This window comes from Pterocles gutturalis, unplaced genomic scaffold, assembly GCF_000699245.1.
Source record: "Pterocles gutturalis isolate BGI_N339 unplaced genomic scaffold, ASM69924v1 scaffold29229, whole genome shotgun sequence".
Classification (NCBI taxonomy): domain Eukaryota; kingdom Metazoa; phylum Chordata; class Aves; order Pterocliformes; family Pteroclidae; genus Pterocles; species Pterocles gutturalis.
Window position 1 is genome coordinate 649 of NW_010136652.1, and position 25,763 is coordinate 26,411.

The 25,763-nt window shown below is 46.2% G+C and overlaps 1 protein-coding gene across 1 annotated transcript; it reads right to left on the minus strand.

Moving 5' to 3' along the window:
• Positions 1-2,170: 2,170 nt before the first annotated feature.
• SIN3A (SIN3 transcription regulator family member A) lies at positions 2,171-24,638 on the minus strand. The gene is made up of 20 exons (XM_010082391.1): positions 24,424-24,638; positions 22,657-22,833; positions 21,071-21,177; positions 20,292-20,574; positions 17,862-18,113; positions 17,168-17,320; positions 16,669-16,827; positions 15,286-15,375; positions 13,726-13,844; positions 11,535-11,745; positions 9,453-9,569; positions 8,494-8,732; positions 8,038-8,221; positions 7,281-7,854; positions 6,614-6,783; positions 5,635-5,808; positions 5,050-5,142; positions 4,603-4,697; positions 4,157-4,364; positions 2,171-2,401 (listed from the first exon to the last, which is right to left on the minus strand). Exons 1-20 carry the CDS (start codon positions 24,610-24,612, stop codon positions 2,171-2,173), a joined length of 3,825 nt encoding a protein of 1,274 aa, XP_010080693.1. The 5' UTR covers positions 24,613-24,638.
• Between the last annotated feature and the right edge of the window lie 1,125 nt (positions 24,639-25,763).

The window sequence follows — 25,763 nt, forward strand, 5'->3', positions numbered from 1 at the left end:
TCTGCGTCACCTTGAGCATACAACAGGAAAAATAAGGGGGAAACAGAGAGCGGGGGAGTGCGTGTGAAACCTTTGAAAAGGAAGAGGCAACGCAAGAGCCCCTTCCTGCCCAGTCACAGCGAAGGAGAAAGGAGAGGAGTGACTTATTGCTGGCAAACGGTGATTATCCCCACTGGGCTCTTCCCTTTTCCGTAGGAAGCTCCCGTTCAAGATCTGCCTGCTGCGCACTGGCTGCCAACGAGCAGTGGCCCCTCGGGGCCGTGTGCTCCCACCCTGGCTCTCCCAGGGAGGCATGCATCCTCCCCCGGGCGCACTACCGAGCTCTGTGCCTGCAGAAGGGAGGGGAGCTCCAGTTCCGTAGAAGAGGATCTGCTGCCTTGGAAGAATAAATCCCTGGGAGAGGTTTAAGCAGTGGCAATGCCCTCCTGGCGCTTCTGCAGCCCCAGGGAGAACAGAAGTTCCAGCGGTGCTCAGGACTAGCGTGGGTTTGTGCAAGGAAGGCTGCCTTCTTTAAGGAAAGACAGTGCAGTTGTGGCTGTTGTGGCTTACTTAGTCTGTGCTGACTTATTTTTTTAAAATGGGAATCTTCCCCCGTGTTTTAAATATCTGCCAGTGCTAAACTTCTATACATAAAAAATATATATATATCACTAGCAAAATGCGCTGAGCCACGGCCCCCCCACATGCCCTTCTCTTGCATGCACAATCACACACCGCACACAGCAAACACGCAGAGCAGCTCTGTCAAACACTGGTTTGGTACTCCACATGATGTTCTCCAATACTGAGAGGGAAAAATGCATCAGCACAATCAACCCCAGCTCAGTAGCTCAGCAACATCTCCCAAAAGCAAAGGTCCTTGGAGCTCAAAGACTAGATGGATAAAAATTACCCACTAGGAAAAACAAAAATTAAAAAAATTAAAAATTATATGCTATATATTTATATATCTTAACAGACTGCTTATACCTTGGTCACGTTAACCACAAAACACACACTGCCTCTGCTTTTGTCCCCTCAGATTGTGAAGCCAATCGTGTGAAATGGTCGGATGTGCCCCCCACCCACCACTTCCCCACCCCAAAAACTGCATGCTTGCACAGAGCCTTTCAGACCAGGAACAGGGCTGTGGGTGAGCGAGTGTCCTCCTCCAGTTAAGAACAAAGACATTATTTTTATTTACAAAAGAAGGAGAAAAAAGTTTCCACACAAAAGCACTACAATGATAACTCCCTTTGGTAAAAAGTGTAATAAATGTCTCTGTCGGTCTGTCTGTCGGTACTAATTCTCAAGCCACCTGGTACTATGGTACACAAGAAGCTAGTACAGTTATGCTAGCACATCAAGCATACTTCCTTTAATAAAAAAACAAAACAAAACAGAAAAAAACAAAAAAATTGACAATTTGTACATTTATTTACAAAAAAGGAGGGGAACATGTTAAAATCGTGTTGTTCTCTGTTGTGTGTGTGTACGTACATGTGTGTGAAAAGCTGGTGCATGGCACTAGGAGAGACTAGTAAACAAGCAGGTACAAAAAAAAAAAAAATCAAAACAAAAAAAACCAAACAGTTCCACTGGCACTAGAAAGGACAGACCGATCTGCACAGGGTGAGTCCAGCCTGGGAGGGAGGAGAGGAGGCGAGAGGAACCCAGGGTCTGCTCCGTGAGGTGGCGTCAGGCTGCCCCATGGCCCCGCGCAGGAGCCCGGCCGCTGGCGGCAGCCTCAAGGGAGGAGAATCCGGTTGCGACAGGCACCTGGGGATTTCGGGACACATCCAAGTGGTTCTGCCGTAGAGAGCCTCCGGTTCTCTTCCCTCGCCGCTCAGGGCCTCCGGGGAGTCAAAGCCTCAACGCTGCTGGTGTGTACGAGCTCGATGTGTTTCTCTGGGATGGCTCAGTTCAGAGAAGGGTCCTTCCCGCCCTCCGGAGACGCGTGCCGAAGTCCAAGGGCCAGCGGTGGCTCACTGTCCCAGCGGGCGCCGGCGGAGATCTGCGTCCCTGCAGGGAATCCCGCTGGTGACAGGTTGTACCAGCCACGCACTAGTCAAGCGGCCACGTTACGGAGATACACAGTGAGGGGAGAAAGGCATTCTTCCTCCTTTCCTTGATGCGCGCACACACACACACACACACATCTCCCGGGCTCTTCCCTCGCCCCAGAGGAGTTTTACGGCGTCTTGAATATCGTGCCATATTTGACACGGTACTTGTTAATGCTCACAAAGTGCAGGGTCTCTGTGTCACAGGTCGTGGTGCAGGGCACCAAGCCCTCCAGCCCTTCGCCCATTAGCCACTTGGTTGTCTCGGCTGCCATTTCGCGGGGCACGTGCTCCTTGGTCCATTTGTCCACCCAGGCCTGGAACCGCTGGTGCAGCCGCTTGCTCACTCTTTCGTGGGACTATGGAAATAGGAAGAGGTGTTAGAAAAAGGCAGTTCCAGCCCCCAAACTGCAGCACTACACAAAGCTCAGCTGCTGGCTGACACATTAGACGTGTCAGGGGACCCAGCTGCTACTGAAAATTAAGAACCAGGTCAGGTCTAAAAGGTCTGAGAACCGCTGGCTGAACAGAAACATCAGGAGAGGAAAAACTGCACACATCTGGAGTAAGAGCATCTGCTTAACGAATGTCAAATCCAGGACAGATGGTTTAAAGCCATGGCTTGAAAGCCATGACTACAGTCAAAACTGAAAACAGCAAATATAATCAAGCCTCAAGATTAAAACTTATGTATTTTATTATTTGTTTTGCTCTCCTCCCAAAGGCTGACTGCTTCTCAGTGTTAACTGTTAAATCCAATAGATTCGTAGCTCAGTGTAGCTTCTGCAGCTCCTTCAGTGTACTTCAGTAACCAGGGAGCTATGCTGCATGCTATGTAATTAAAAGTTCAATAATTTGACTTATGTTCAGACTCTCCACGATAAACACTGGCATGTAGTATCCTGTTCATGAGACTTTCCTTGATGTTTGTGTCAGTTGAATGGGAGAGATGGAATTCAACCAAATTCCTCAGTATGGGCATTTTAAAGTCACTACTGAAATCATAGAATAGAATCATAGAATCATTAAGGTTGGAAACAACCTCAAGGATCATCAAGTCCAACTGTCAACCCAACAACACTGTCATCTGATGTAAAGTAAGTTTTTCAAACTTGTATTCACAAATAATGAAATAAAAATAATCAGGAAAAAGATGGTAAGTAGCTGTTTTATAAGTCTAACTACATGACCAAAACAGAGGTGTGAAGGACGATTTACTAGGCAGGAAGCAGTGCGCACCTCTCCCGCTCCCTCACCTCCCAGTGAATTTTCTCCATGGTCAGTAGTTGCTCAGAAAATGAAATAATTTAATAAACTGAAAAGAATCTCTGCAGCTACAGAAGAGACTACTGCTGGCAGAGCCTCTTAGGTAGCTCTGCTTCTGGTTGCTTAAGTCAGTAGCTTTTACTTGAGTCTGGCACGTTTCACTTTCATCTACATTCTAAGCAATGCCATTCTGCTTAACACTGTGTTTTACATAGGTTATAATAAAATTACAGTCAAGTATTTCAAACCTCAAGTCTGAATAGCCAGACTAGAACTGGAGTTTGCTGTTAAAGCTCACTGGTTTTCTCTATTGGATGGAAATATTCCCAGGGGAATGCTTTGCTGTGTGTCAAAGCATTCTGAAGACCAAATCAGGTTTCTCCAACTGAGTTCTCCTGAACTTGGCCGATGCAGAGTCACAAGCTGTCTTCATCTTGAATAAAAGCAGCTGCCCAGTCTTTACAGATGGACAGCTTTACCCTCCTGCGTCTCCACTTATCCCACACGTATCCACATCCTCCATCCCTTGCCCCGACACAGTTACTTTTGGCACAGAGAACCAAAAGCAAATTACCACTGTCCTACCATAATAAAACTCTCTGGAGAGAAGGGAGGAGAGGTGGGAGTTAGAGGTTGAAGAAGAAAAGATTACACCTTAGGAACATTCAGAAGATCTTTAGTGTCTTGGGAGGACAAAACAGTACACCATCCTGCTGGCAACACAGACCGGTCAGGATCACCAAGGACACTTCATCTGATTCCCCCCACCTGACCCTTGGGACCAGGGGGTCCTGGAAAACACCCCAGTGGGTCCCACTGCCCACCCGAGTCCTTCCGCTCGCTCCTACCTGCTGAGCTCGCAGCAGAGCGGTCCTCCTGTACATGTAATCCTCCGATTTGATCACGTACACCATCTTATAGGAGTTCAGTTTGAATTTACACTCCAGCTTGTCCAAGCTCTCCACGTTCTCCATGGACTTCTTACTGTTCCCTTCCTTCCCTTCCTTCTCCTGCTGCTCCCGACCACGCTGACACTTACGGATCCGCCTCAGATTCCTGCAAACCAGAGAACGCCTCTTGGAATTAGTGCTCGCTACTAGGCTGGACGTAGCTGGTGGATCTGTGCTGGCCCCTCAAAAGCCTGGCAGACAGCTTGGAGCACAAGTGCCCATTGCAGTCATTCAGGCTGGGTTTATCTTATTTCTGAAATAATGGCTGTTGTGCAGTCAGCTCTGCCCTCGACGGCCATACACAGCCCATTGGGGAAGGTTCACAGCACAGCCTGGCCACTCACCTCGGCAGGAAGACCGGTTTCTGGGCCAGGTGCTCCCGGAGCTCAGGGGAGGTAGAATCGGAGTTGACGTACCGCTCCACATAGTCTGACCAGCGCTGGAAGGGAGCACAGAGCACAGATCAGCCACTGCCTTCCCACCAAACAATGTGGGATGGTTAAGGAGGTGAAGCTGGAAGTTATGTGGCTGAACACAAGGTCACTTTTGAAGGCTCCATGCATCTTATCCCCCAAAAGGCACATACAGTGTTTCTCTATATGGTTTTGAGGGTTTTTCTAATACAAAATAAACCAAGAAGGATTTGCCTACTCACATCACTGAAAACTTTACAGCAAGTCCTTGATGTCTCTTTATCTTGTGCTAACAGACCACAACAGCAGTCGACTGGACACCCTCGTCCAGTGCACCCTGGACCATCCCAGTCAGTTCTCTGGACAGGCTGCTCTTACCTCTGCTTCTACAGGGTCATCAGAGTTCTCCTCTTCTGTGTCCAGCAGTTCAATGGTTAACTGAACTTGACCTCTGCTCTGAATGAACATCAGCTATGAAGAAAAGGCAGAAGGGACTTCAGTAAGAGGTTTCATATAGGAAAAACGACCTCCACTTCTCACTGGGGCCAGGGGAGAATGAAGGAAGTTGGCAGAGTTGTAAGGGAAAAAGCTGTGCTTCCCACACGCCTGGCCACTAAGGGAAAACGCCAGCCAATTGCACAATCTCTGAGGAACAGAAAAGTGGTAAAGCTTTTTGAAAATCTTTCTTTTTGTTGTTTTTCTTGGAGTGGTGCAGATCCTTCTTGTGCCCCCAAAATAAGTTTGAGGGCAAGGGAAGAGAGTTTTCCTTTCTTTTCCTACATGCCAAAACTGGGGAATGCCACCAAAACTTTCCTTTCAACTTTCAGAGCTATAGAAAGTCCTCGGCGCTCTTGGGTGCCTAAATAAGGCTCCTTTTTCAAAGGATGGGTGCTTCTCCCTTCTTAAAAGGCGTGCCCCTCCCTGCTTGCTGCTTTTACACCACGGTTCGCTGCCTGGCTTTACCTTGAAACAGTTCTCCTCTGACATGAGCTGCTCAGCTTTGCGCTGGTACGCGGCCTCCAGAAGAGTACGAGAAGACTGGGAAGCAAGAAGCCCTCCTGTTGCGCCATTGTTGTTCTCCGACAGGTAGAGGTCTGTCACCTGCACGCAGATCTCATCGCTCACTATGTGCTGGAGCTGCAAAAAGGAAGATGTTCATCAGGGAGTCTGCTACATGCCCATCAGCACACAACAGGAATAAAAAAAGGTGTAACCATGGGTTTAAGACCAAGCCAAAAAAAAAAAAAAAAGGCTGAAAAAGCATGAATTTAAGGCTACATTTTTAGAAACTTCTTCCAGTTGCAGGTGATCTCTGCTGCTATGTAAAAAAACCACAGCAGCTACTCAGGGAAAACCTGCAGGCAGGGAAGGTGCTGATCAGCAGCAGGGAAGGAAGGGCTGAAGCACGGTGATGCAGTGTAACCCATCCACAGCAAGGGGCTGCTGCTGTGTCTGAGGAGAGGGGTGGGAGATTTATTATCAAATCCTTATTTTGTACAAGTTTAAAAATCAAAAGTCACTCAACTGCCTTTTGAATTCAGTTAATCTCTGGACTAAAGGGCTTCTGAAAAAGCAGCTCTACCCTTCTGAGAGAGGAAAAGCCTTTCCAGCCATTCCACTTCCAGCCCCTTGTGTCTGTTTTTGTTCTTTATGCTACAAAAAAAAGCACATGAAGAATTTTTCCCTTTGTCACACATTCTTCCTACCAGCCCAATAAAAGGACTAGACTTTAACAGCCAAAATGAGCTGCTCAAACAGCCAGATAAAAGAGACAAAGCTTTTTAGAAAAGGCATGCACTGCTCCTACAGCACTGCTGAAAGGGAAAGAAATTATTTAAATGTAATTTAATTTGTTTTCAGAGTTAAAGCAAGATCAGAGACCCTTTGAAACTGAATACATATATCCTAAAGCTTCTGGAAAACTGCCTTTGCTGGCAGTCACCTGTCGAACGATGCTCTGGATCAGCTTGTCCATGGTAAAGGCGATGTAGGCATGAATGGTGAACATTTCGCGGAGGGAGTCCTCGTACTGCGACGAGTCCATGTTCCCATCCAGGAGGTTGCGCACCATGTCCAGGAAGGCCGGGTAATAATCCTCAACATCGATGTCCACTGCAACAAGAGAGAATGGGAGAGATGAACAGACCCCCCCAAAGAAGGGCTGCTTTGAGTTTTGGTCCTCAGATTACCCAGCCAAGCTGAAGAGTTACTGGAACAGACTGAAGTCTGGCTTTTATAGACATTTAAATGAGTCCTTTTAAGGCCATGGGTACTTTCATTATCTTTTGTGTTCTAGCTCTAGCCTCCTCCATGAGGTCTTTATTTCTGAAAGACTTTTAAAAAACCTTTTAGTTAGGGAACTCAACAATACTTTAGATACCAAAGTGTAAAGTGAAAGCTCTTGGGAAATAACTGCTGCATATTCCCACTCTGCTATTTGAGTCCCACGTACCCCACATCCCCTCATCTCCTCCCTCAATTCAGTGCTGCCCAGGTCCCGTTTTAAAGGGTCACCGCTGTAACATGCCTGAAGACACCAGGTAAGCCCCGTCAACGCGCTACGAACAGAAACATTGTTCTTCCCCAGCCTCCCCCCAGAAGTCACTCACTCGGCTCCTTCAGTCGCAGCTGGATGGCAGGGCTGTCGCTCTTGTCTCTCTTTATGCCCAGCACTTCCCTCTCCCACTCCCTCTCCCGCGTCTCCTCTTCGATCTGCCGCTCGGCCTGGGTGCAGATCCTCAGCAGCCGCAAGCACAGGATCTGATGCAGCCGCATGAATATGTACCAGTTGCTGTTCACATAGAAGAGATTGTAGACCTCATCCATGCCCCGCAGCTTCTGGGCTGTTGTGTTGCTGAACATCAGCTTGGTTTTGGGAGGACTGCCCCCAACACCGTTGTGCTTTTTTGCAGCCCCAGTAGCTTCATCCACATCCATTTCTTCTTCTTCCTCCTCTTCCACATCTGAGAGTTCACCTCGCTGAGCAAACAGCAGGTCTGGAATGAAGTGATACATGATCTGCTTGATTTTGTACTTGTCCTCTTTCTGGATTCCCGTCTGCCGCTTCACATGGTGGATGATGAGAGAGGCAGCATCTTCCAGGATCTGCTTGTCTTCATAGGCTAGGGATAGGTGTGGGCCTGTGGGGACTCCAGCGTTGTCTTCTGAAGCCTGCTCTTGCCTCTACAAATGAGAAACACAGCACTGAAATTAGTCCCAAACACCTCTCTCCGCCCAAGAGCCTTTCAGAAAGCTCTGCCAGTAGCGCAGACTTCCTCTCGCATCGAATGGCGAGGAACAGGAACTGAAACTCCACTTGCAAACTACATAAGCTCGAGGGAAGGAAACTATTGGTCACCATCATACCTCATCGTAGATGCTTTCAATCTCATTGAGGAGACTCTTTGACCTCAGGACCTTGGTATCATTCTGTTTGAAGTTGATGCCCTGGTGGTCCAAGGATTTCAGGTAATATTTCTCATTCTGCTCTCGCCAGACTTTATTAAATCCTCTCTGGGCTTCTCGCCACTCTTCCTCTTTCATCTTTAACCTTGGATCAAGAAAACACGGGTGAGCTGAGGGACGTAAAGGTCCCACTCGGAGCACACACGCCAAGATGGCTAGAGGGTTTAGCCTCTCTGCCTGCAAGCACAGAGAGGGGCTGAAGGGACGGGGGAGCCACAGGAGCTGGCCCAGCCCTCTCCAAAACCCCGAGAAAGTTGTGTGGATCAGAAATTAGCTACTTTTACATAAATCTGGATCACGTAATGGTGCATTACCCTTCGGTAGAGCCCTGGGGCCCAGTGCTAGAGCAGTCAGTACCTTTTCAGTACAATGGGAACAGCCACGGACGGGTTCTTCCGAAGTCCATCAATGATGTCGGCTGCTTTGTCAGCATATATCCTCTGGAGAGCCTTGCGGTGGATCACCTCTGAAGTGCCACCCAGAGTGTTGTCCAGCCGGAATTTGGCCTGCTCCTCAGCAGACAAGCGTGAGAGTTTCTTTTGGATTGCCTCGAGGACGCGGATCGTTGCCAGGTTGGTCTCCAAGACAACGTCCAGCTGAAGCAAAGGGTGCATTAGCCATCGTTGAATAGATAAAACATGATACTTCACTGAGGCTAACATTTAAGTGACATGAAACAAGAAGCCGTGCATGTTTAAGAAGGTGTTCTCAAGCAGTGGTTTCCATGTTCAGCTGTTCTAAAATAATCCAATATTTTATCTGCTACCTTGCTAATACTGCATAGAAATTTAAAGGCTACCAGCACGATACTGTTAGGAAATTACATTTTCCACCTGGGAATAGAACACAATTGACAGTTACTCTACACAAGGACGTGTTGAATCTGAGCGTATTCAGGTAATTGCCAAGCTAACTTCCATTTCAAGTCAAGATGTCAATCATTTAATATCCCGAACATATTGCTTTTCAGATTATTACAGGGGAATGCATGTTCTCGTGTGCTGCATGGGCAGGAAGAGCAGAAAAGATACATCGATTATGTGCTGGCCATTGAACAATTTCATCTGCAGTGGTGCAAACCAAGAGCTCTGCACTGAAAGTGAGGGGCAGGGGTGGCAGCCTGGAGCGAGAGGTCATCATGCAGCCGCTGCTTCTTGCATAAAGAGAACACAAGCTTCCATGCAAAAAACAGGTGACGGACACCAAATAAAACCAGATTCTGAGCAGTAATATTAAAGGTATAATTATATAAAGATCGTTAAGTGTTCACAGAAGCCCAAGCTTTACGACATATGAATCAAGGAAAAACAATTTACCTCGAAACGCTCATCCTCACACCTGTAGATGTGCTCTTCGTATTGCGTCTTCTTGGAGCTGACGAATGTGGAGTCTTCGGACCAGGACGGGAAGGAGACCCAGGTGTCATTCAGAACCTTGGAAGGAGACAAGAGCCACGGTCAGTCTTCGAGGGGTCATGCTCGTCCGGCTCCAAGCCCAGTCTTCCAATGGATGTAATTCCCCAGTTGCCAGAACTGTGTGCCCCTTCAAAAGCCCAACATTCAGGGGGCAACCCCAAACAGCCAGAACCCCAACATCCAGGCAGTCTGAAAAATTCATTAGCTGGAGCTGTGACAAAAAACTTGCAAGCGAAGAGAAAAAGAAAGGGGAAAGGAGCTTTTCAGGTACTTTGGATTAGTCAACTGCAACCAGCTGGTTCACTGTGCATATGATTCACCACCGAGAGCATGGGGTGGTCATCACGTCAGACATGACTGTTAAGACAGTTCAAGGTTTCTACCTCCAAGTAAGGCTAATTGGGAATATAAACCCATACCCCAGCAACACCTTTCCTGACAAAGCAGCTGAGAACCTGCACCTTCCACCACCTCCAGAACAGGAACATGACATTCAAAAAAAAAAAAACCCCAAACAGGTCAAAGGCAAAGACACCAGGATTTTGGCAGGCAGACTTCAGGGTCAGGCCCAGTCTTCATAAACCTGAAACCTGAACAACTGAGTCATTAGATTCTCACAGGAAGAAAAGTTCCTAACTGCATCACACAAGACACTTTTGAGAAACACGTCAGGACTTAAATTAAAAAACTCTGACGTTCCCAAACGGCCTTCTCCTCACTCTTTGCTGTGGGTGCCACTGCTGGCTGCCGTCACCCAGTGAAGGCATTTCTGGGGCTCTCCCTGCTTCAGCAAATGCTCTTAAGCTGCATGTTTATTAACTGGCCTTCAGCAAGAGTCCTGCTCACTCACCTCCAAAACATTACCGTCAACACCAGAGAAGGAACAGGATCAGCCAGTACCATTCCCACTTTGATCAAAAGGTCATTACAACACATTAAAAGACTCCATGAGTACATCTGATCCTGCAGGACTTTGCTGCGAGACCAGTTTTGACTCTTGTCCAAGAAGGGTGGTTCCCTGCAGGGAGCCAATTTCCTGAAGCAACGCACCATTTCTGAAGCTAAGAAGACCTCTTGTCATTTCAGGTAGAAAGAAAGAAGCACATGAGGGATATGTGGGAGAATCTGTCTACATAAAACGTTATTTTCTTTTAAAGTTGGACTAGAGACAACTCTGAAAGCAAACTAAGTGGGAAATTGCTTAAAAAGGTAGCAATCATCCTGAATTACGTACTGCATTGTAAAAGATCCCTGAGATCATATTAAGACTATATAGAAAACTAGTTCTGCCATTTCCTACTTAGAGCTTTTAAGTCTGTAATCTTAATGCTCTTTCCACACATTATACTACATAAAACAGACATACCTAATGACCCCATATTTTACTTTATTTAAACATCACACCTATCTGGTTGGGTTTTTTTCCAGCTGCTCCCCAACAGTTTACACAACTCTTTCAGAAGCACCACTGGAGAAGAGCTGATGCCAACCATCAAAGCCACATGGATATCACATCTCCCAGCCCGCTTCCGGAATAACCCATTCTTAGACCGACGCCTTGCCCTGTGCAATACCTTCTGGCCATGATCCAGATGTTTGCAGGAGTGCCAAGTGCTCACCTGCCACTAGGAACACCTCAGGGCGTGCTCACCTCAGGCTCCGACACGTACTGCGATGATCCCAAGCCAGGATGGTATGTCTGCACATACCTGGGTGCCAGAAGAGCACGGCCCGGTGCCAGATCAGCACTAACCAGGCAGCTGCCTGGCCCCAGCTCCACGCCCAGCACCAGTTCTCCGGCGCAGGCAGCAGCATGACTCTGCTGCACGAGAGCAGACATCCCCGGGAACCTTTTCAGCATAGTGCAGGGATACAAAATGAATTCACCATCCTGTTCTGTTCCGCTCATCCTTGCTCCATCCCTCAGAAAAAGCCAGGAATAGCCTTCCTCTGGCACACAATTCCCATCCAAGACCATCTTACCTCTTTACACAGCGGAGTCCGCCCCGTGCACTTGGGTTGCTGGTAGCTCTTGGGTAAGGCTCGGTAGCTGGAGCCCAGTCTTTTACAGGAGGCATAGTCTATTTCCATGGCAATCCCCTCGGTAGCCCGTTCCTTCGGATATGTCTCCATGTGAACAGACTCTTTATACCCCAGAAAGTTTTTAAACCAAGTGAACAATTCTGGGAATTTCCTAAAAAAAAAAAAAAAAGAACAAAGTGAAAAACTTGTGAAGCAGAAATCAAACACTGCTGAGCTGTGATGCTGAGGCTAGAATTGATTACTACAGACAGCCTGTGTCCAAGAAGTCCTCTGAATTACCAGTCTGGTGAGACCCTCTCTGCTCAATCCCACCTCCACAGAGCCTGATCCAACAGGAAGCGAGTACCTGTTTGTTGATCAGGTGGTGGATTGCTCTCTCGGTGCGACTAAGGCGTTTTAGTGTTACCCCCCATATTGCCAGGGGGATATACCCTCCACACGCTTCGGGGGTACAGTCCCCACGAGACAAGCAAGGAACAGCAGCCAAAGCTTTCACTGCAGGGTCACATCTAGGTTCCCAAACTATCCCAGCAGTGAACTCAGGGCAGATCCTGAGCTGTCTGCCAGCGTTCCTAACCTTAAACCAGACCTTTCCTTTTCAAAAGTGGCAAGAAGTAACTGAAACGCAATTCTGTAAAAGCAAAACTCTTCCGTGCTGAGAAACCGCTTCAACCAGCACAGCCTCCCCAGACCACACAGACCAGCACGAATTGCGAAGAACCCTTGTCTGCAAGGCTCAAGTTCGCCTGCTTGTAGAGAAGTGTTATGAAGAATTTATTAGTCTAAAATACTGCATCTGTTCAACTCCTTATCTCGTGCAAAGCTCCAGCAACGTGAGGAATTGAACCTGTTACTGAGGCTAATTGAATCACTGCTCATTTACTCCTTTTCCATTACATGACAGAAGATAACGCCCAACTCCAGAATAAGAAACTGTATTACACTTTTCCCAGTACGGATATTCACCCTTATAGCTAGGAGCACAGAGGGTAGACAGGAGAAATCCTGAATTTGTCGAATACTTCACTCTTCCTACCTAGCTAAGGCCTAGTATTCTGCTGATGCCTGACCAGTTCCAGTGGAGCTAGCAGGCGTGTAAGCCCCTTGGGGCAGTTTCTTTGCACAGTAGCTAGTGTAACGGGGTCCTGAACCCAATTTATGTTGCTATTGCCTTCTCCCTTGGAACCAGGAGCTCAATTCACAGGAAGAAGGAACATTAATCTTTCTGCCTGAAGCTGATGAGAGGATATCGGTTGGTTTTAGCTGATTAATACAGAGCTGTTCTGTACACTACGGGCAATTATGGAAGTTATAATTTCTATCTAAACTATAGCATTCCTTATCATTTTCAGCTTCAGGACAGAATTCAGCTGCTTCTTGCTTTTTGGAAATTTTTGTGAGGTTGTATCAGCACTCTCTTTTAGGGGACATTTCCTGTGTAATTAGACAGTCAATCTTCTCTCAAATGAAATAATCCATGATTCCAGAGCAAGAGACTGCAACAACACGCTGCTAAATAACTCTGTTTGCTCTTCTGAAAAAGGAAGAAACACAGCAAGTAATACCGGCACTGCTCTAGAATGCTGCTTGCCTGCCAAGACATAGCTAGGAATCCCTCTCTCACCTCCTCTTGGATAAGGAATAGAAAAGGGCAGTGCAGAAGAACACAAAGTTGGAAGGAAAACTGAAGCACAGCACTTATTGTCCTGCTCCAATAAAGGAAAAGGCCCGAAAGCCTAAAGCACATGGCACCCTACCATGTACATTTGTGACACTCGGGCTGAGCCAGAGGGAACAGGAGATCAGAGAACACACTGCCAAGGAGGCAACTCATGCAACCACTTAGCGGACAGACAATTAATCAGTGGCAGGCTATCCAGATAAAAGTTGAGCCAGCCAAGAGCAGAAAGTGGGTAGCACAGGGGGACTCCCTCTCAGGTGTACTTTGTGGCCCAAGAAACCACCGCCTGGCTCCCAGAGCGGCGTTCCTCCTCCTCTGTGCCATGCAACCACACAGGATGCATTCCCCCAAATGACCACAAAGGTTAGTATTTCTTTCCCACCTTTGCAACAGAAACAGGCCAAGTGGATTAAACTTCTTGCCTCACGTTAGAAAACGGGCTCCACTTACCCCAGGAATGGAGAAACGAGCTGCACGAGCTCAGCCCGGGAGATCACCTCCTGATTGAAAATAACCAGGCAGCGAAGGAAGTTTTCGTATGCTTCTGGGCTACGCAGAGCTTTGCGGACCTTCCAGAGAGAAGAAGAGAGGAAGAGTTGCTGTCAGGGTGAGATCAAGCTGTGTACTACCGCTGTCCAGGAGACCTGGATTCAACACTGTGGTTCCCACTGATGTACAGAAGTTACATGTGGAATGAGAACTCAAATCTTTAAGTGAGTTGAATGGGGTAACTTGCCCTGTACACAGGGGCAGACACACAGATACCGACATGAGCCATCTCCGTGCTGGGTGTGCCCTGCAGCACCTGGTGCACTATGCTGAAGAAAGGAGCTGCAACTGAAGAACGAAAACCCTCAGAGAACCCCCTCACAGCTGGATTATGAAATGCGGGAATTGTGGACAGCATCAGTTGTAACCGCAGCACCACAAATCCAGCCCAGCTGCCTTTAAACACCAGAGAAGACTGCAAGCAGGGAGCAGGGCTGAGAGACCTGTGCCCTGGGTAGCACCGCTCCAGCCTCTGCCTGCCTTATGGCTCAGGTTATCGCAGATGAGCCAGCTTCTGTAACCCTTATCTTCACAGGAGGGAACCAGGCGATCCATCCCAACACCATCGCCTTTCCCATGAGAACAGTTAGCATCTACGCATCAGATGGAGATCTATCATCACTAAGATATCCGTCACTCCCGTGATAATTCTACAGCAGGGATTTCTAGGTTTACTCATGTTAACACCTACACATCCTCCAAGCAATAGATTGGTTCCCAGTTACCATTAGCTAGCCTATGGCGTGCTGCAAAACGCACCACAGCATCAGGGAGCAACCAAGACTTTCACCGACACATGAATATTACTTAAAAGGGTCGTTTACATTCACTATATACTCCCCTCTGAGCCGTAAGGAAATGTATGGACATCTTAGGGAAGACTCCAAGGTACCACTTGCAAACATCCCACATATCCTTCATTTGTTCTGTGTGGTAAACCAGGAACAGGTAACAACTGTGCAATTAATTAGATTCAACTCTCAGGGAAGGAAAAAAAAAAAAAACCAACGTTGACATGAATCAGCTGCGTTGTAAACTGAGCTCCCACACTGCAGGCAGCTGTCTGCGGGTGGGTACCGCAAGCTGTGCCAACGCAGCAAGACACGCCACGCACATCAGCGCTCGTACGGGCCTTTCATAAAGGTGAAAAAAATTTGGAGTGTGCGTTACATGAAAAAAATTCCCATTCCTGTAAATAAATTGCATCAGCAGCAGGTGAAAAGCTGGAGGATGACCTTTGGGGAAAAGACACAAATTTCCACATAAAAAAGGTCACCAGCCTTTTAAAAAAAATCAATGGATCTGACGTAAGAGGTTGCATGATACATCTGAGGTCAAGCTGACAAACGTTATCAGGGTGGTATATATCACATACTTCATTGTGATGAAAACCTGGATGTATACACGCTAAGAACATAAATCAACGATGCAAGACTGCTTTGTCTGAATCTTGCTTCTCACCTTCTCAAAGAAGAGAGATTCTGTCCCCACACCATGTTTGCTGGCTTCCACCAAGGACTGGTCTTTTAAACCAAGCAGCTTCGGTTTCTTCTGTTAATAAAAAAAAAAGAAAGGCAAAAAAAAAAAAGAGGGCTGTTCAGTGGAACAAGTTGCCATATTTTGATTCTCTATCACACAAGGGTTTTGGCTTCCTGACCCCACCATTTGCACTCAAATAAACAAAAGGTGGCCTTTTTGGAAGGAGACTTGCACAAAAGCGTGTCACAAGTTAATCTATTAGAGGTTAATCAGTAGCATAGAACTCCAAATATTTTTCATACACTGTTGCATCCTTTTCTGTAACTAGGTGACTGAAAGAGTCATGCTACAGCGTATCTAATTTTTATAACAAGTTTGCAAAATTATCAAAATAAATGTTTTTTTCTAACACTCACCCACTTCTTTAAGTCTTACACCTCCCTAAAACGATATTTCTTTTTCTCCCTTGCATTCCACTGCAAGATCCTTTATTTTCCCCACACCAGCACTGCATCCTCTACATCCTCAGAAAGGATGAAAGCTGCCCCAACACGTTTTATTTTGCTGTCCTTTATTTGAAGGGGCGGAGAAAGGGCAGAAGGGGAAGTAAATCACCATATTTAAATGACACAGTTATATCTGCTAATGCTTTTCATCACAAAGCAACATACACCACCTTCAAATAAAGCAGGCAAACTTATCCTTAATGCACAAACACTAAGCCACCTGGCTGCAGGACAACTTTTATTACACTACAAAGCCTCGCTCTCTCAAACCATGTGTCATCTGAAAAGGGCAAACTCTGCTCAGAGAATAATCATTCATCATTGTATTATAAAGTTTATCAGAGGAAAGACGAGCAAACAGGATTCCACTGCATCTGCTCCAAGGTCGACTACAACAAAGCTTTCAGGCACACCTCTATCTTTCCCTTAGCTTCCCACATGCCTTGGAAACATCACTACAAATTTTGGACAAATTTATTTTGAGATTTTACTGAGACTTTTGCCTCCACACCCCACATCTCCCTCTCATCACCAAATGCTGCTTTATTCACCGATAAAACTACCCCCAAGCATTCTGCTGGATCCTAATAAACTGGGGAAAGCCCTATTTTTCCCAAGCCAGTAAAGTAACTACTACTGCCCTCAGGTACAGACACCACCACCAGTTTGTGAAAATCAGAGACAAAAGCCTTGCGCTTAGAAATAAGGACTTCAAAAAGTTTCCTTTAAAGGCAGGCGTTAGTTTCCATGTTCTCAAGCTGCAGCCTGTGCCTCAAAAAAATTGCAGAGACTCGTAAAACCCTCTGCCACAGCCTCCTGGGAAAAACAGGGCTGCTGAACGAGCAGCACACGCTCTTACCTTCACCGGAGGGGTTGCTCCTGTTCCCGAGTGCCGTCGGATCTGACAGCCATTCTGGTTGGGTCTTTGCTGTTTGTTGTTGAGCTGTGGCTTCTTCACCGTGCCACCGTGATCATTTCTTACCGATTCCACTTTCTCTGCAGTTGTCTTACTTAACAGCTTATTTAGAGACAAACCCACAAGACCATTAGAGCTGAGTTCCACGCATCCAGGCAAAAAAATATGCCTGCTCCTCCTAGGTCTAGATGACCAATGTATTTACTGTAGTTATTGCAGACTTAGAACAACCCTTTTAGGCAAAGGGATTGTATTTTAAAGACAAGTTATGGCCAGAAAACACAGTCTATCACCCTGACCCCATTCCCACACTCAGTAAAAGATCACTCCAAAAAAAACCCAAGGAACAAACAGCAAAAGCACATTTTTCTGAACTCTGGCAACATACAGAACAGTTTTCCGCTAGGTATTTCAGTTCCAGTCTATCTCCAGGACGACTCACCACAGAGCTGTTGGCATCAGGCAGGAACTGCCCAAACTCCGAAAGCAGATCCTCCTGGTTCTTGAAGAGCCGAGCCACCTGCGCGTACACCTCCTGCTCCGTCAGAGCCGGCGTGTAGTTACCTCCTGCCTCCTTGGCGTTACGCTGCTCTTTCTGTCATAGGAAAAGGGAGAAGTGTCAGAAGAAAGGACGCAGAAACTACGTGACAAAGAAAAAAACCCTCAGTGACATAAAGAATGAAATAGCAAAGGTCTTGGCATCTTATATTAATAGTATGGTTCTTATAGATACAAAATATATATATATTTATATATACTATAAATATACACTAAATGCCCAGGCGGCCCTGGACTAGTAAGACAAGGGACTAATAAGACTAGTAGGAAGGAATTTCTTCACTTTTAACATAGCACTCTGCCGTCTTGTCTCTTCCTGACCAACACTCATGAAACAACACCAAACGTGATTTTTAAAAAGGCATTTCAGACACTTGCAAATAAAGATGAAAGACTGAAATCTATTATTCCATGCTGCTATGTAAGCTTCTAATTTGCAAAAATTCTGCTTCACTTGCTGGCCAATGCTAATCCAGCAGAAAACCCAAATGCAACTCTTGGATAGGCACAGTTAGCTCCCATGGCAAAGAAAGAGAAATAACCATACATATACTCAAATCTGCAGGGTTAACACTCACCTGGTATGTATGGAGGATCTCCAGAAAGGCTTTGTAGATGTCTGGCTGTCCCTGGAACCGATTCTTGATCTTGTTGACATAGTTGATGGCATGATTAAACTCAACGGGCTGATTGTTCTGCAAGGATGGTGTGGTTCCCAGAGAGATTGTCACAGGCGTGTGAGGTTGGACCGGCGGTGAGCGTGGCGATGCATACGGTGGAATCGGGGGAGTTTGCTGGTTGGCGGGAGTATGCGCCTGCAGCTGTGATGGCTAAGAAGAAAACAAGCCATGTTAGAAATGAGCAGATTCATTTATGTTTGGAATAAAGGCACTTTTATTACGCATATATACTGTATTCAGAGGAATCAACCCAACATGTAACTGTATCCGATATCAACTGGAACAATACGGATTCAACAGAGATACCTCCAAGCTGGGGTACCACAGAGGACACAGCAGCTGGACAAAATCTCCTCCTACCACATCCAGCCAAACAACCTCTTCCTGTATTCTGGCCCTCGATTACTTTTGCTGCACTTCCTTAAAAGACTGGTCTTCTGAAACTGCTACTAAACAATTATTCCCTTCACAGGTCCAGGGAATTTTAACAATATATTTCATAAACAGAACACTTCCTACTGACTGTCTACGGAGGAACTGCGGTGAAGAGTCAAAATTAAGATGTACCATTTCACAGTCAGAACTAGATTAACAGAAGCACAGGTAAACTATGCAGAAGAAAGTTGTTATCCGAAGCAAATAAATAAATATTTAGTGAAGAACTCTGGGATGCCAAAGGTAAGGCAATAGCAAGGGAAAACTGCCATTTCTTACAATGTTGAGACAAGGCACTCAGAGTAATTACTTTGAATACCCATAATAGACACCTAACAGCCACAGGAAAATTTCGCAGCAGTTCTGAGGTGACAATTTAAAATGGAAATGGAAGGATTCATTCCTCTGACCTTGCAAACTTCAAAACGTGTATTATGCAGGGCTTTCACTACTCACAATGTAGGGAACTGTCTCAGGATGGCCAGAAGCATCCTGTTACAAGATCCTGCCTTGCTTACCTACAACCTTACCTGTCTGGTAAGGAAATCTCACATCAATGACTAGCATGTACCTCAGGTTCATTTCAAAGTTGCAGCAAAAATAGTTCAATTCTTTGCAGGATGATGACATGGGGAGAAAACCACGTAGCCCACAGTGATGAGAAAGAGACTGCTACCTCTGCACTGACGGCACATACTACTTCTGCAGAGAAAAGCCTTGAAGTCTGGCGCAGGTAAGTTAATTCGGGAATGCCTTAGCTTTGCAGTTCTCAGCTTTGCAAATCTTCAAGCATGTTTTTGTTCGCCATTTCTGTCCAGGGGGTTGCAAGTCCCACCAATATTTATCTACAGATCATCTCACTGCCATGTTTTAAACCCTGCTGCTTTCTAGCATATTTCTTTTTTTTTTTTCTTCTTTTCCAGCCAATTGTTAGCTAATTGTACAGTTTGGAGATTAATGCTTGAAAATTATGGGATTCTTTCCCTCCCTAAGGCTCTCAAATCCTTCCATATTTTGAGGCTGAAATACATAATATTTTACCTAGAGTAAGCTCCCTGAATGCCTCTTATTATTATCCTGTTTTCAACCACATAAAATACACCTGTTGGACAGTAGCATCTGGATTGTACCTAAAGCAGAGAGTCAAATTCCCTTTGTTATTGAAAGGTCTCAGTTTCAGGCACACAAACTGATACCTAGAGGCAACATTATGGTCATCTTGTCTGAACCCTTGCGCTCTTCATTTTGCTAACAACTCCTGTGCCCATCTAACTGACGGCTGAACTAGACTATTCTTTTACAACAGATGTCCGATCTGAAAACAAGACTTCAAGCAATATAGAATCTACCACATCACTAACCAAGCTCTTCAAGAGGCTTAATTGCCCCAAGCATTTGAAATGACACACTAACTTTCACAGCAACATCTTTATCACGGCCTGGGGATTTCTTGGGACTGCAGTTATCCCATGACACTATACACAAAAGCAGGCAGTTCAACACGTGCCCAGTGGTTTAACTAGGAAGCCCTTCCTGCAAAGTGAAACGCATTTCAGGGACCTTTTTCCTGGAGCTGCCAGATCACTCCCTGAATAACACATGTGCATTTTACCAGATGCTCTGAGCAACTTGAAGTTCCCTGCTGAAAGCAACAAGACTTTTTTAAACCCTTAAAATGGCTTATTTGAATTACTGTCAAATCAACTAGGATGCATCTTGACGTTTGAAAAGGAGAAACTAATCCATCAGCAGAAGCAAAACAAACAGAGGTTCATGAATACTATCAAAAAGTTGATGCAGAAGTTCTTTTTTTGCTCTGTAGCTCCACACCAGTTTCAGCTGGAGGCAGCAGGATCCCCAAGTTATCAGTGTATGTCATTCCAGGTCTCTCACCTTACTGATTTTGGCGGGCGGCGGCTGCGGTGCTGGCTGTGCTGGCGTTGCGGTTGATTGCGCTGAAGGCTGCGACTGATGCTGGGGCTGGGGCTGCGGCTGGGGCTGCAAGCCATGAGTGGGGATCTGGTGAACCTGCCCCGGTGTTGTCACATTCACCATATCATTCGTCTGCACCTCAATCTTGTAACCAGGCGGCAAGAAGGTGTTGAAACCCATGATCAAGTCAGGGTGGCCCTTGAAGAGCTGTGATACGCGGCTGATCACTCCTGGAGTGTCAATGCTGAAGAATGAATAAGATCAAAATGTCAAGACCCGCAAGGACCCTTTCAGCGATACACCGAGTTCTCCATATGAGAATTTCCCATTAGATTTTTTACCTTATCACCTCTAACCTATGAAACAATGCAAACTCTTTCCTATAAATACACTACTGAACTTAAGAATGACATCAGGATTATTTTATTATCCCAGAGGGCGTTTTGTATCTATGAGATCTAGTCCCAGGGCTGACCATTACTAATGGGCAGACAACCAGCCAGCCAGATGAATCAGCTATCAAGGCTGAACTTGTGAACTCCCACTCCAAGCAGAGATCTAGGATAAACAAAGGGATGCATTTAACTTCCAGAAAAGAAAGCACAGAACTGCTTTTACACTACTGCTAGAGGTGTGTTACTCCGCATGCAGAAGGACAGAATTTATCTCCTGCTCTGTGCTCCCATGCCCACATACACTGTTTCTAACCTGGAAGGAAGAAGCAAAAGGCAGCTTGTTACCTTTGAGATTTAAATTCCTTCATAATATCCAAGAAGTCATTGTAGACTTGTGGCTGGCTACCAAACTGCAGCTTCACCTGGTCAAGGTAAGACAATGCATCCTCCACCTGGAGACAGAACAGACAGGTTATATTAGCAGAGAAGATTTTGTTTCACCTCCCATTGTTCCGCAAAACACACATTATTTGAAAACACAGCTGTTAGCCCTGAGCAGGGAATTAAGGAGCAAAAGACCATGAGCCTGGTTAGTGCGCTACCAGCACCATTTGAATCAGAGATACTCACTCCCCACTCCTGGCTCACAAGATAAAACTGCACCAAAAAGAAACAAAAAGGAAAAAAAGCAACACAGATCAGCAGAATTACTCAGAGAAGAGAAAAAAAAAAAAAAAAGAAAAAAGAAAAAAACACAAAACATCACACTCCAAATTTACCATCCCTGAAGTGACTGCTAGGATAAACAGAACTAGACTGAGCATTTTTCCTGCATTCGTCTGTGGAAATTATTATGGAAGTCTAAGAATAAGCAGAAAGTGGAAATGACATATTCAGCGTAGTAGATGTCTGCCAGGTACGCGCTTGCACTTTTTTCTAAAAGCCAGACATTTCAGTTCAACATGTAAGGCTTTCGAAAATGGCAACTGTAGGCGGTAAATTGTTTTACACCTCAAACAGCAAGAAGTTCATGAACCGTTCATGTACCAACACCCAGTTTTCAGAGGTACTGAAAGAACAGCCACAGCCTAAAGCCAGAGCTCTGGGTCCCTATGGCGCCCGACAGCCAGGCCACATGCTCATCAGCTCCAAGAGCTACACACAGGACCTCTCCTTCGTCTGAAATCAAACAACAGCAAAGGAAGAAACACTATCATGTATAGCCCCAGTCTTGCCTCAACGGAGGATTTGACATCAGTTTCACTGGGAGAAAGAACCACACATTTTGAAACCACGTTCAGAGGTCTCTAGAAATGAAGCGTCCTACGTTCAGCAAAAGGATAGGGCCTCTTATCCAGCAACACAGTGTGTTCCACCAAAACTGGAAGAGACTTGCACCATACTTAGAAGAGACTAAGAAGTAGGCAACAATTCATATATATGTGCCTTCTCACTAGAACTGAACCAAATGTAGCTGCTTAAATGGGTTATTTTGGGGGGAGTTTTCTATTTTTTTAAGGACTTTACAGCACATTATCTGAGAATAGAGCCTTCCTTACTCCCAAATCACTCCCACGCAACCACCCACATAAGCCATGTGTTCAGAAAAACACCAAATGTTTTGGTAATTTAACCCATTCATATGAACACTCTGATCAATACTTCTTCCTTTTCCTTCCTGCCCCAGATCTTTCCCCAGCAAGACAATTTTTATTACAGTATTTGAAACAACAGGCAAAGAGTAGTCCCTTTCTGCGTTCAATAGGTGCTTCTCCTGTTCGGAGGACTAAGTCTTATCAAGACAGCTTTTAGCAGGTCACCAGCTGGCTTTGCAGGGAGGTGTCCCGTTGCCACTGAATAGAAAAAGGCCCCTGTTGCCCCAGGATTCGTACAGAGGTTGGCTGACTTAAGGCAGCAATGCTCGGCATTACCTTGAGCCTCTGGAACTGCTGCTGGCCCTGCACGGGCACGGCTGGCGGCGTGGGGTGAGTGTGGCTCTGCACCACCTGGCTCCCGTGGGGCTGCACCGGCGCGGCGTGATGGTGGCCGCCGTGGACGGCTGCGATGGCTGGCCCATGGCTGCCCGAGCTCTGCGGCATGGCTGACACCTGGCAGAGTAAAGAGGACGTCACCTACGGCTACAGTTGGGCAGCCACCTCTGCTCGCTGCACGGGCAGAGAGCAAGATCAGTCTTTCCGGACTCACGTATAGAAATACAATTTTAAGGAAGCACAATGCAGTCGGTTTGACCTTTAACCATGACTGCTAACAGCTTTACTCAAAAAATATCTTTTGTTTTCTTCAGCAATGACCCAGAGAGACCTAAAAATGAAGCAAGACAACTCTCATCCTGTACTCCAAAGACAGGAGAGCCCCCTCTGCAAACACCTTACAAACGCAGGTTCTCTGCAGCCTGCAGACTCACTGGCCGTCTGGTCACTAACAAAGACTTGCAACCAGGGCACAAAATGGGATTTTCAGTCTGACAGAGTCAGGGTTGCCTCTTTTCTCTATGACACTTATATGTCACAAGTAATAATCTGAATGAATGAATTTCTACAAGGTTCTACACTCTTGCCATTCAGTTTGGGTACTGGAAGTCAAATAGTGGCGCTCTGGCACCAGCACACTCAGGGGAAAACTCAGCTTAGTATCTCCCCTAGAAAAAACAGGGGAAGGAACAGAAGGCATGCACTTTTCAGGTCTCCATACATTAAACCAAAAAAGTTTCAACTTGGAAAATCCAAAAGAACCTTTTAAAAAAATTTTTTTAGAAGTAAATTACTTTTCATTTTACACAAGCTTAGTTTTCCATTCATGCCTCTTAGATGTGATATACTTTTTTTAATCCTTCTCATGAACAAGAAATTATTTGCTTGCTGGTCCATCCAAGCTCTTTTTAGGAAGGACTGCCAGCATAAACACATCCTCTTCCAGTCCCTGCAAGTGCCTGCCTGCAGGCTCTGCAGCTGCTACTATCGGTGTGAACATCCCTTCTGCAGAAGGACGGAAGAAGCGGCGTGTAAAATTAGGCTCTAGACAGGGAGAGGAGTTCACCAGCAACACAATCGTGGAAGATGCTGGGAACAGCCTTTCCCTGCTCTTTCACTGGGAGGTATCTCCAGTGCACTCTTATTAAAGTACACTTGTTTCCCCTCCGCAGCTGACAGCTCCTTGCAAAGGAGGCAAGAGAGGGAAGGGTGCCACCTAATGACCCTGGGGTAATGTTTTCAAAAACATTTCAATTTTCCTGAAAGACTCCAATCCAAACGCTGATCCCATACAGTCTATTAAGCTCAAGATCACCCAAGATATCATACATCTGTGACAGAGCAACCACAAGAACAAACCTTTTCCTGGTGAAAAAAACTAACACTGAGAAAAAGCCCATTGCACGCACTTGCCGTGATCTGAGAGCATCATTAAAAGAACCATGTTCAAAAAAAGCCAAGAAACACCATGTTTATTCAGGTGGCTCTGAACATGAATGAAGCCGACAGTACTAAAGCAGGTGCTTAAAATGAGATGTACGACAAGCACATTGTTCAATCTTGGTTCTTCTTTAGGAAACCCTGCGTACTAAAACAAAACTCTGTCTCAAATGCAGAATTGTACTGTGAAATGACACACTGCTGGCTGGTCATGCAGCAGGACCGCAGCCGATTCCCGAGATGCAGCGAAGGGCCGAGCACACGCACCTGGTAGCTGGGAGTTACCGAGTACTGAATCCCCGTGGCCGACTGCATGGTCTCCGAAACTGCCTCATAGACCGGCGGTGCCGGGGCGAGCACACGGTGCTGATGTTGAAAAGCTTCGGTGCTGCTGGTGATACGCCTCTGCTGCGACGCATACACGGGTGACTCCTGCTCATCCAATCGCCGCTTCATTCTGAACTCATGCTCGGGAAGCACTACAAAACCTGTTAAAAACAGACCAATTAACCAACGCCATTGATTCATCGCTCCCTGCCAGCGCCACGGATGCTAAGTTCACCCAGAGCAGGTAAGGCAAGTTTCTGTCTATTCATTTGGGTTACTGATATCTCAAGATAGGAAAGTGGAATTAAGATTCAGCTTTCTGAAATATGCAACCGTGGTTTATCACAAAAAATCCAGCCTTATGGCTGGAAATAAAATACCCTGCTTAAAAATGAATTATTTTTTCAGTCTCACTGAAAGGACATTGCTAGCATGGGCATCTTAAGCACATGCAGACCCTGAGCAATGCAAAGCTCCTCGAATGCAGTATCGGAACACAACGGACTAAGGGGAGGATGCCTTACCTACACTGAAAGCAGAAAAAAAAGCTCCTGGACAGTCCAAGTAGGATGACAGCCAGCTGTGAGAGATGCTTTAAGGATGTGGGAGGAAGAGGGAAGAAGGAGGCAAAAAGCAGGATGTGTAGTCAAATTTTGAAATCACTTACAAAGCCCCAAAGTGAAGTGTTTTCCGTTTAATACACACAGGATGCGTGTAACCTCAGTGCAACCCACAGACCCACTACACCAGGAGGATTTTGGACACCGTACACCACACTGCCCTGGTCCTCTCAGCATCCTGGCCGCACCCATCAGCGCCCAGAAGGGTGCAAAGCGGAGCAGTGTGAGCAGGCACCATGCCTGGCATCCCATGTCCCTGCCAGGGATGCTGGTGAACACGGAGCAGCAGCTCTCCCCCTTACCCTCCAGTATTTCTCTCCTCCAACACACAGGCATGTTCCTGCCCTACTCCAAGTTGTCTTTATGCAACTTCATTTCACTTCATATCTGACAGGTCACTTTGCCACTGTCCTGCTCCTAAAAGTGCCACGAATTCTCCGCTCTGTTTTGTTGAACCACTCACCTACTCCTTTCCGCAAGCCAGTTCCAGTGCTGTTGCTATACACTGCCAGTTATTGCCATCCTTGAGACGTTACCTGCTGTTCATCAAACCCCTGGGTGCTGAAAAGCATATGCAGCCTTTAAGGTGTTTGATGGACAAAGAAGAGAGTGAAATCCACCTTCTTCTGCCTCTAACTCACCAGCACCTCTCCAAAGCAA

Bases quoted from the DNA above. Each gene is read 5' to 3' on its own strand.
- SIN3A (XM_010082391.1), bottom strand. From the start codon at position 24,612: ATGAAGCGGCGATTGGATGAGCAGGAGTCACCCGTGTATGCGTCGCAG. The intron at 15,376-16,668 runs GTAAGAGCGTGT...TTTTATTAACAG, and splicing joins GAGCAACCCCTCCGGTGAAG to AAGAAACCGAAGCTGCTTGG. The intron at 13,845-15,285 runs GTGAGAAGCAAG...TCTCTCTGGAAG, and splicing joins AATCTCTCTTCTTTGAGAAG to GTCCGCAAAGCTCTGCGTAG.